This window comes from Electrophorus electricus, chromosome 22 (assembly GCF_013358815.1).
Source record: "Electrophorus electricus isolate fEleEle1 chromosome 22, fEleEle1.pri, whole genome shotgun sequence".
In the NCBI taxonomy this organism is placed as follows: domain Eukaryota; kingdom Metazoa; phylum Chordata; class Actinopteri; order Gymnotiformes; family Gymnotidae; genus Electrophorus; species Electrophorus electricus.
This window is the reverse complement of record NC_049556.1, coordinates 306,942-319,221: the sequence shown is the minus strand read 5'-3', so window position 1 is coordinate 319,221 and position 12,280 is coordinate 306,942. Positions and strand designations below refer to the sequence as shown.

Here is a 12,280-nt window from a genome sequence, read left to right as displayed (position 1 = left end):
CTGAATCCAGAGGATGGGTTAATATATGAAATATTTTAAAGTATTTTTAAACATTATTCAGTAAATGTAATAACATTTGTTAATTCCAATAATACTGAGGCTTATGTCTGATAGTTATTAGAATATCCAGTGATTCTGGTCGGTACAATATCTTGAGTTGTCCTACTTCAGAAAAGCGTTGACAGGAACGCTGACGTCTCTATAACCGTTACCAATCTGTGCACGAGGACAGTCCGCGTGAGACTCTACACGTTTGCTCGTTCTAAATCAGAACACTTTTTAAAATTCCGCGGGAAATTAAAGCCTCTGCTATGGACCACGTGACAAGACACCAATGGCAATTTGAGTTTATGTTCGACCGGTATGAAGAAATAAAACCATTGTCACGTCTGTGATGAAACTGATCATGAAGTAAACATAACCGAAACCACAAGGTGGTTGATTATACAGCTACAGAAATCAGTGGAAAATAATGAGCTTGATGACTGAATTTGCACTTTGCTAAAGTAGGAGAGTAACACTTGTGTAAATGGTGGCTGATAGGTAATTTTCTATAAGTAGGAGAGCATATCACTGTAAGTTCAAATGACATTATTTCTTTACGTATTTGACCAAGAACCACCATCATACATGTTATACAGTATAAGAACTATATGTGTTAAATATTTATGTGAAATGGCACATGAAATATTACATTGTATATGAAAGGGGCCCCAGTTATAAATGTTTTTATTACAATTTTATCAAGTTCATGAATGTTGCTTTACAGAATGTTTGCATCTGGTCAAGGTACATAAAGCACATCTTTGCCTTTTGCATTCACAGTAAATAATAATAAAACAAAGAAAACACCAATAAAATTCTTTATTTGAAATATAATCTCTAGAGGCTTGTATTACTAAAACATCAATAAAATGATCGAGCCAGTTAAAAGGGTTTCAGATGTTGTGTTTTGAGTCTCAGTGCCCTCACACACATATTAAGAAAACCAGACCTGACAACAAATAGGAAAGTGACGTCCACACACACACGAGACCAGAAAACGTGAGGAACCAAAGTTTAACCCGAGTGAGTTTAACGTGTGGTGGATAAATCCTAAACACACATCCAGTACCACAATCTGAAACAGCAGGCATAGGTCAAAAATACCATGATGCATTTATCCAAAGCAACTTACAACTATGACAGAACACAACTTGAGGGTTAAGGGCCTTGCTCAGGGATTCAACAATGGCAATTTGGCAGTGTTGAGGCTTGAAACCACAACCTTCTGATTACAAGTCAAGTACCTTAACACTGAGCTACCACTGCGCCAAGAAATAACTAAATATCCAGGGAGACAAAGCAACTAACAGACAAAAGTAAGCTCAAAAACCTGTCAAACCGATAAAAACACGATGGAGTGATTGACAAGGGGGAGGAGCTCAGTACTACAGTGGGGCTGATCCCTGGTGACCAGAGGTAGTGTCCTTCTGAACCAGTGAAACAGTCCAGTTCTGTGATACTGACACTATAATAAAGTAATAGTGGTGGATCTGCTGTCATTAGTAACGGTGAGACAGTCCAGTTCTGTGATACTGATACTAGAGAGAGAGAGAGAGAGAGAGAGAGAGAGAGAGAGAGAGAGAGAGAGAGAGTGTAGATGAGGCCTGAGAGTCATCACCTCCTGAGAGTCATCACCTCCTGACCTTGATACCTCACATACAGACATCACGACACAGAGGAGTTACAGAGACATTTAGGAAAGTACAGAAATACGAACATAATATAAAATTTAATCAAAAATATCACAAAATAAAAAAATACATATTGATTCCTTCACCCTAGTGAGGCTCACTACAGAAGATCACCAGGAATCTCCAGGTCTTTTATTTACAAAGTGCTGCAGTTACATAACACTGCAAAAAAAAATTAAAATCTTGGCTCAAAGGTTAAAAAGTGGAGCTTAATGTGTCTCTCTGAGTGACTCTAGTAACAGACACACAAACATAAACAGTCACTCAATCACAAGCTTCAGAACTTCTGAAAAGACAGAAAGTCTGTTGGCTGTGAAGCCCCACAGAACTCATACACTTATCTCCTCTACAGAAAAGGAACTCCAACACCACTGAATCTGATTCTCCTGGAATGTTTATGCTACAATCAGCACACTTCATATTTAGATTCACATGATAAAACAAACAAACAAAACAATTATAATGTTATCAAGCATTTCTACAATAAGAGTGAAACTAGTATGTTCATTATGGTGAAACTAAACTTTCACTGTAAGAGATTTTACCTCCAACCTGTTACATCTCCATCTGTTATAAAACACCTTCCTGTTGTAGACATGAGTATCTGACATGATCATTTAAAATGTGTTTAAATCAAAAAAATGAATGAACAGTTGGATAAGAGGGTTTAAACTTCTGGTCTTGTAGCAGCTTGAGTGAGTAACACAGGAGGATGAACTCTGTTTCCCAGCAGTCTGTGCTGTTCCTCAACAACCTTGACAAAGATGATTCAGAAAACATTCATTAGGATCAGTCATTATTTCTGTTTAATGTACATAGAATCACTGTCAGTTCAGCTCCACTCTGCCTGTCTTCTATTTAACAAAGTTGGTAAGTTCAGTCCTATGCACATAAACAGTGAAGGGCTCTTACATGTTTCAGGATTGTTTATTAATTATTATAAACCTGAGAAGAAGTCACTTTGCATTGTTATTCAGTTTCACTTGAAACAAGGTTTAAAATGAACACTGGCTCCTTTTTCACTGAGTCATATTTATTAAAAAATAAATCCAACCACAGCAGCTGGTACTGACAGTAATGAATGAAGTGGAGATCAGTGAGCACTCTATGGAGTGATATCTGCTGACTGGCTTCAGCTCTGTTTCCTTCACTGTTAGCTGGTTTTGAAGGACTGGTATAAGCTCTTCTTATGACCAGTTATAGTGTTCCTTTAGGTCTCTGCATCCAGTAGTGGCTCAGTACAGCCTGGTACCTCTGAAATCATACCATAGATCTTGAAGCTCTGACCTTTGTGTGAGTCCTGCCTCAGCTCTGAGTACACACTGCTCTTCTCTAGTAGGGACAGAAGAGACTGAATTACACCACAGGAAGAAGTCCAACCCTCCAAATGAATAAACACAACATGACCTGAAAAACCTACAGTGGGTAACTAAACACACAATGTTACTAAGCAGTGAATCAAAACGTACAATTTTCTTCAATTCTTCAGGTCAGCTGTATCTTGGTGTGTCACTGCTGTAGGTAACTAAAGTTTCTCCTTTTCATGTAACTTCTTTTTTCTTTGCTTTCTGTTTTGGTTTCAGTTTGATCTCAGCATAAGTGACTTCACTGGGTCCAGCACCAGTGTCTGCAGTAACAGAGAACAAAACCAAAGCAAACACATGTGTGACCTCTTGCTGACCTTTAGCATTCTAACCCACCAGCCAATAACATCTCATCATACACACTTCATTCCCACAATGTACTGCTGCTGCTTTTGGAGACCAGCATGTGTTTCCTTTGTCTCATGTGTGTATTAAATCCCAGTGTGAGGGAGATGTGGATGTACCTTTATTCATGCTTTTCTTGTTGTGTTTCATGACCTGAGCATAAGTGACATCACTGAGGTCGTCTGCAGGTTCATCTGACACAGAGTGCAGTGTGTTTATCACAGAGTTCAGTGTGTTTATCATAGAGTACACTTTGTTTATTACTACAAGAGGTTTCTGGTCTTTACTGTATAGCTGCACTCTGTCCAAAACTTTCAATGCTACACTCAGTGGGAATTGAAATCATTACCTGTGCTGCTCCTGTCTGCTGGCTCAGCTGTGTCATATATGTGGGCAGCTTCTGGGGTTAAAGGAAAATAAAGCTAAATTGAATGTTTACTGGACACAGTAGAGAGTGAATCACAAGTCATGAAGGATTATTTAAATTGTCTTAGAGAAGATAAAGCTTTAAGGTGATTGTCAATAAGGAAAGTTGCTGTTGTCTCATAGTCTGAGCAGTGTGCAGTGGTATGACTGACACCCCTCACCTCCTGACTCTCTCTGGGTCTGATCTGATGTCTGATTGATGTCTGACTGACTCCCAGTACAGCGACACAGAGATTCTGCTCCAAGGCAACATGGAAATAAAAGAAAAGTGTTTAATACTGTAAAAGGTTTGATGATGTGTATCATACAAACATATAATATTTAAACTATTCATAAATGACCTGCAGCTGATCTCAGACCTTTTTGGTTTTGTAGCACCACAGCAGGGTCAGTAAGATGAACAACACGACCAAACTCTGTCCCACAGTCAAACTAATCTGGCCAAGAGAGGAGGAATCACCAGCTGAACTCATAGGAACAAAAACATCACATGAATCAAAATGATTTGTCACATGTCTCTGCTCCAGACTATGTGAGGTCACTGTGTACTCTCTTCTTCACCACAGTAGGGGGCGCTATTAGTGAGATCAGGTCTTGTAGTGCAGGGTGCAAACAAATGCTTTTAAATCAGGGGTGCCAAAACAACAGTCCTGTGTATTATTTTTTAAGATCCATTATAAGTTGGTAATGATATTAACAAGAAATGTAGTAAGTTTGCATTTCATTGCTATAATACCATGCAGTATTACTGGAATAAAGGTACATTTACAGTATATTTTTTACCCTTAATAAGTAAACACAATACATGTGGACTGCGTGTGTTCTGCTCATTTCTATAAAGAGTTTAAATGAGTAAAATAGATGTTAAATTCATGAAATGACTGTGATCTTACCATGTACAGTCAGAGTTACTGTACAGACCTAAATCTATCACACAGATAACCAACACAATGTTTTCTATAATTATACACTTTAAACTCACTAGTATACAGAACTAAATCTAAACCTTTCAAACAATTCAATGCTGTGTGGTCCAGTATGTTTTAATGCTGAATAAATACATAAATTCAGGAACACATAAAGCATGTCCTGTAGCAGATATGACAGCTTCCTGTTATTCAGGACATCAAACATTTATTGATTTGCATTGTCATATTTCTAAAAAAATATTATTGATTGCTCCCCTCTGGTGGCCAATCTGTGCACATGTCCAAGACTCCACAGTACAAGTAGTGACACTTGTAATCTAATATTGTGCCAACTTTTACTGAGGGTTGACAAGAACTGATATTGTTGAATATCTAACTGATGAATTTAATTTCTATGGTAGTTATACACTGTAAACTGTTCCTCACCAGTAAGGTTTAACCAGAGTACATCACTGTAGTTTGTGTAGTAGACTGGGTTTCCTCTACCAGCTCTGCACCAGTACTGGCCTCCATCAGAGGGCGCCACTGAGCTGATGTTGTAGGAGTTTGCTGCAGTGTTGGTCTCATTCTCAGGGTTCTGTGTGTGTCTGGACCAGTAAAAGCTCCATCCAGTAGACTGGTCCAGTTTACAGTGCAGAGTCACTGGGTTTCCCACCAGTGCAGCTCCTGTAAGGCTTGATGTGAGTTCAGGTGTAGGTTTAACTGCGGATGGAGATGAAACACACAGTTCAGGACATGTAATGGCGGAGTGCATAGAGATATCTATGAAATGACTAACATTCTCAGATTAAAAATAGATGAAGTACTTTAGTAGTTTAAATATTTTAAAATAAAAACAAGAGAATCTCAGTAACATGGTGTAGCAGTAGTGAAGCAGTAGATTAATCAACAGACTTTTAATTAACTGTTTATATCAGATTTGTTTATAATCTGATTAATTCAGTTGTTTTTCACTTTATTTGGGTGTCCAAGTTCATATCTGTAGATGTTAACCTGAGAGGTCACTGAACATGTAACAGGTATAATACATACCATCTTAGCATACTCAACAAGCTGTTATAGACATGCTGTTAACATTCTGTAACTGGATTTTAACTGGACTTTGAGAAGGGGTTGGGGTCAGGATTACAGTCCTGCTCATACACATGTGAGTCTGAGGGTTTCTCTACTCAATATTTGAGTCCAATTCGATTGCACAGTCTGAACCAACTCAGGCTCCCTTGTAGAAATCACACAGTACTTAGTAAATACAAAGTAAGTTTGCATTTCAGTTCCAGTACCATGTAGTGGAACTGTAATTACAGTACAGGTCTAATACCATGCAGTGTAACTGTAATTACAATATATATCTAATACAATGTAGTGTGTAATTACTTTACATCTACAATTTCCTTTTTGCCTAGTAAACACAATACATGGAGTGTGTATTATGCTGATGAATACAAATAGTGTAAATTATTTAACAAACAATAATTTAAGTAAATGAAATAGACAATCAATTCATGAAATGACAGTAATCTTACCATGTACAGTGAGGGTAACATTGTTACTGTACTGTGATGTTGTTGGTCTGTCATGTCTCTCTCCTCTACACTGGTACTGATCCCCATTAACTACAGCATCTCCACTGATGGTGAGAGTGTCTCTGTTTACAGTGTCAAACACAGATTGAGACACTGTAGTCCACTGACTCTGTGCTTTCTTCTTATACCACTGATATGTCCACCAAACATAACCCTGAACCTCACACTTCAGAGTGACTGACTCTCCAGTGAACACAGGACTCTGAGGCACACAGTTAGTGTATTTGTGGGTAAATCTGTGGAAAGAGATGGAGAACACTGCATGTCACAGCTGACTGACCCCCAGTGTCTTCCTGGAGTCACTCTGTATTTACATATATTATAATAAACAGGTTAGACCCACGATGCTGCATTCTAATCTGTTAATCACTGTGTTTTGTGGAGATTATCTGGAGATTATGTGGGATCTGATTGTGATTGGAGTGTTAAATGTGAACACATGATTGTGAGTCACATAATTATTCCATCCAGGACCACCTTGGAAACTTTGTCCAGTAATGTGACACTTGTAGGAGTAATGTGGTGATAGTACAGTAGGAGTAATGTAGTGATAGTACAGTAGGAGTAATGTGGTGATAGTACAGTAGGAGTAATGTGGTGATGGTACAGTAGGAGTAATGTGGTGATGGTACAGTAGGAGTAATGTGGTGATAGTACAGTAGGAGTAATGTGGTGATAGTACAGTAGGAGTAATGTGGTGATGGTACAGTAGGAGTAATGGTGGTGACATTACAGGTGATTCTTAAAGTCAACAGAAATTAACACAAATGTTTTTATTGTCTAAAACGCTCCCAGCCAGTCCTAGAATTAAAATGGCCCCTAGTTTACAAATAGATACTACGCCACTGGAACCAGTTATCTACAATATATCCAGCAATGTAATAGCATTTTATTTTTCTATAATAAATGAGTGTATTACCTGTAAATTTAAGCCTTAATTAATGTAACTGGATTCCCTGTGAACGCTTTATGTTACATTTATGTAAATACTGATTCACACCACCAGATGGGGCTGTTTCCTTGAGTACTTTGGTTACTGTAATTTGATTTCCTATTTCTGCTGTCAATAGAATTTGTAGAAAACATCTATTCTGTCTCTTAGAAAATGATGGGTAACAGTTACCTTACATGGCTTGAATGACTAAATGTAAGTAATGTATATCCATAGTCTCAAATACTCAAATGCATATGAAAATACAAATATATAAACTGAAGAGAGTTCAGTCAGGGACAGGAAATGGTGTTCATGGTGTTTACAGTAAACTCAGTACAAACGTAAATTCACTACATGGAGTCTCACCCTGCACTGTGATGTTCACAGGATTACTGCTCCAAGATTCAGAATTATAAAATGATTTTCTTGCCAACATACATTTGAAGCTCTGGTTAAATTTGAAGCTCTGGTTAAATTAGTGTAATAATAAAGATGTGAAATCTTTAAATTCTGACCTCACACACAATTACCCAATTATTGGAAAGCAAACTAACTAACACACACACACACACACACACACACACACACACACACTGAGAACATGTTAAACAGCTTTTCTTATTAACTCTAGTTAACAGTTTTCTTAGCCAGTAACTGATAGTTCTACATATTGTGAACGATAATATCCTGTTATCAAACATTTCCTTTTCTCCTTAACTAGTGAGTGCACTACATGCAGACTCACTGTGCACTGTGATGTTAATAGGATTGCTGCTCCCTCCAGATTCAGACTGACACCAGTACACTCCAGTGTGTGTTGTGTAGAGGTATCTGATGTTGCATCTAGATCCTGTAACTGATCCCCAGAGTGATAAACAATCTGACACACTCCCACTATGTGTGTATCCTCTCACTCTCCATCCAGTAGAGTCACTCTGTCCCTCACAGCTCAGTGAGAGAGAGTCACCACTAAAGTGTTGAGTTCTGCTGGGACTGATGATCAGAGAGACTGGAGGAGACAGACCTTAGAAACAGAAATTATACATCACATGTTATTATTATTGTCTTATCATAGCAGGAGTGTAGTGAACAAATTTAACATGGAAAGATTACAAGCATTGTGTTGATTGGTCTGATGATAGAAAATAATTTTAATAAATTCTGTTTAATAATATCTAGGTAGTGACATCTATCTAAGATCATGATTGTGTCTATTGAGGTAACATAACAGCCCGAGTACCACAGGGCAAGGAGCAGTACGTACAGACTCCCTTGATGGTGACACACGTTTATTAACACACCATCAAGACAACGGCACTCATGTATAACATAAACAGTGAACATGAATACAGCTACAGCTACAGCTAACACAGACACCATGAACATTGTGACCATAAACGTGAATGTGAACATGAGCAAAGACTGACAACAACGCACACACCAACAAGGGTTTAAATACTACAAACATAACAAGACTAAACCAGATGCAGGTGTGTGCTGACAGCTGGCCGTGGTTACAAATAGGACGAGTCACAAATAGTCGATGAGAAACTCCCACTGCATGCGGCGGGCCATAACACGTGATCAGTGGGAAGGTAATAAAAAGAGTCTTTAGAGGGGAAAGAGACTCAACATTGCATTAGACATGATAACATTAACCATCAGGGAGTACAGGCCAGAGCCCTAGTAGAGGCCTCTGCAGGCTTCAGTAAAGGATCATGGGTAGGTTTTGGTGGAACTCAAGGTAAGATATACGACCTTTCCACCAGACTCAGGACTGTAGAGAAAAACATCTTCTTTAGGACAAGGTCAAGAGAAGCCTTCTCTTGGAATGTAGCGGTAACAGCTTCTAACTGGTGTGGGTGTTGAATATCAGTTTGCATATTGAGGTTGTTACAGAACGATGTGTGTGTGTGTGTGTGTTCCAGATTCACTGCCAGGATTTCCACCCTGTTTGAGACTCCGCCATGTTCCTTGCCGGGTTTTCCAGCCAATTGTGTCGGCTGTTTAAAAGGCCCTCCCACGAGAGAGGAAGAGGAAGACAGCGAGTAAGGAGACTATGTGTTAGCTTGGAGTTTGTTTGGCTGTGATTGAACATTTGTATGGCGTGTTGTGTATCACCTTATTTTTCCACATTTTTGAACTTCATCTTTGGCTTCGCCCCTCCTGCTTCGGTAGCTGTGTATACATACATATATATAGATTGTGTAAAGAGTGTAAATATTGTTTGTTTGGTACATTGGTGTTGGACACTGGTGGTAAGGAGTGACTGCAGTTTTTGTTGGGTGTGGGTTTTGTCTGTTTGTGTCAGGAAGTTAGAAAGGTTTGTTCTATGTTTCTTGTGTTATTAGGATTAGTTAGGGTATAGTTTTATTTCCTTAGTGTGGGTTTTGGTTATTATTTTGGCCTGGGTCACTCCTGAAGGAATTGCACCAGTAAGATTATTTGTAAATCACAACCTCTGTACAATACACTAAAAACACCTTCCATTTGTGCTTCTGTTTGTTTTGTTGCTGTTCATTTTTTTCCACAACTTCTGATACGTTAGACATTTGCACTTCTTTTTCCTTGTTACAGCCTCACAGCCTGACGGGGTCATAACAAGGTAATAAAATGATATTGTAAGCAGAAAAATAGGGAAGGTCCAGAATAAACTGGTTTCATGCTGGAAAGACCTCTGTAGGCTTCAGTGTAAATCCTCAGGAGGCCTCTGACAGGCTTCTAGGGGCCTCAGTCGAGGGGGAGCCTTGCTTCAAGGACGGGACAGCCCGGCCAAGCACCGGAAGAAACAATATGGACATCACTGGAAGAACCAATATGGGCATCCGTTGATATAGAATATGATCGCCTTTCAAAAGTAGAAGTAGTTCAGGATGAATGTAATGGTAGCAAGAACAGGTTGGTGTAAGTATTGAATATCAATTTGCATACATTGAATAATGTTTGGTGTGGAGAACAATAGTGGAACCTGGACAAGTATTATGAAAAAATAAAAATGGTGATGTAAGGGTCCTTGAAGAAAAGGTATAAAGGTGAGCCCACCTGAGACTGTTAGACATTCTCCAGATAATGCCTCGTTTATAACATTAAGCTCAGAATAAAGACGGGACCAGCGCTTCTCTTCAATTAATTCCAGAGTCTGCATCTTTATTTCTATTTAGTGTGTAGTGAGTAAACAGTCTTGAACTTAGGAAGCTCTAGGAACGACCATATGTTGACGAATGTTTGGTTTGGATGTAATGAAGGTGAATGCAACGCTAGTATGTAAAAGAAGGTGGGGTGAATACATAATTACTTCTGAACAATGTATAAAAATGTGTTTCTTTGTGTGATTTTTAGACATTCTCTAACATCTTTATTTTATATTTGAATGTTTAACTTTAAGACTAGCTGATTGGGGATTTAGGAATGACACTATGACACTGAATGTCTAATGTTTCATCCACACACACACACACACACACACACACACACACACACACATACACACACACACACTCACACACACATTCAGTTAAAATATTTGAAGAATAACAGCAAATGTTCTCTCTAGAATATTTTTCCTTCTGTAAGACAGTGAGGCCAACCCTTCACCAAACCTAATATGAAATATTATTATTATTAGTCTCAGTCTTTCCTCGGTGTGTACTGGGGTGGGTCACTTTTAGTGCTGTTCCAGGACCTCCATGCTGGGGGAGGGAACAGGAGGCAGCGCTGATCCACTTCTCTCCCCTGGAGCAGTTTGTCCTGCTCCAGCACACAAGGGTAGCAGTCAGAGGAAGAGCACTAGAGAATTCCTCAGGGTGTCACACAGGGACAGACACACGTGTTCTAGTATCAAGCCCTCATCACTCAGACACCACAGTAAGATGATCACACTCTAAACACTTTAACACCAGATCCATGCAAACTCAACACAAGGTTTGTGGAGAGTAGAAAAGAGAATGTGCAGGTGAAAGAAGAGAGAATTAAGTCTGATTCTGCACACTTTAAATTAATATTATTAAACACCACTGAGTATCAGTAACATGAAGTAGAGAGCAGGTCACTATTTATCACCTCTAACAGTCCATAACACCCACCACCCTGCACTTCCTCCCTCTTTTGCACAGCTGAAATAGAACAGAAGCCTCATCACTCACCTCCCTCTGATCTCATGCCTCCATTTGTTATTTCTGTATCTGATGTATATTTTAATACACATTCTGAACCCAGAGCACTGCATCTATAAATCTTTAAATGATATAATAGGACTTAATTGGGCACTTAAATGTTAATGTTTTAATGTTTAAATTCAATGGGTTAACATATTAGTAGCTTAACGCTAGCTAACCTAACCTAGGTTACCTTAATGTTGGTGGAGCCTATTAGACAGCGTGTAACATTAGAGTAGATGTGCTCGGTACTGTCATCACTCCATAAAGAAAATTATACTGAATTTTTAAGTGGTAGAGCACATGCTTTGCATGCATCAGTCCCCGGGTTCAACCCTCGACATCTCCATATGAGCTTTTCATATTGTTCATTATTTTTTTAAAATGTATTTTTAGTTAATCACTCCTGTAACGCTGGTACACTGTAGACACACAACAGCTTTAGCTGATTAAAAAGAAAAAAAAACATCCCTCTTGGCCACTGACGCCTTGTCCCGTCTCGCCTGTAATACCCTGTTCTTACCACTAGAGGGAGACAGTGCGTTTTAGCGCTACACGACCCAAAGAACATCCGGATTTAGCTGAAGAAAAGCACGAAATATCGTTGAATTGACGTGTTCGGTTCTCTTATATTAATCGTTGTTAATGTTAAACGCGTGTGCTAAATATTCCAAGTCTTATTATTAATAATGTGGTAGATTTTAAATGGCTGACTCTGTTTCCCCTCAATTTGAGCTCAATCTTTAGATTTCTGGAATGACAAAATAAAAAAATAGTGGCCCAATATGCTGAAACACTTTAAAATCAAA

The 12,280-nt window shown here is 38.7% G+C and overlaps 1 protein-coding gene across 1 annotated transcript in view; it reads right to left on the bottom strand.

The window, feature by feature from the left end:
• LOC118240637 (Fc receptor-like protein 5) overlaps positions 1-6,342 on the bottom strand; it is a gene marked incomplete at its 5' end in the record, with an annotated part of 50,640 nt that extends 44,298 nt beyond the window's left edge. The window contains 2 exons of the mRNA XM_035521708.1: positions 5,227-5,502; positions 6,324-6,342. Of these exons, the coding sequence (XP_035377601.1) occupies positions 5,227-5,502; positions 6,324-6,342 (295 nt within the window). The remainder of the gene's footprint in view (positions 1-5,226; positions 5,503-6,323) is intronic.
• Positions 6,343-12,280: the final 5,938 nt, after the last annotated feature.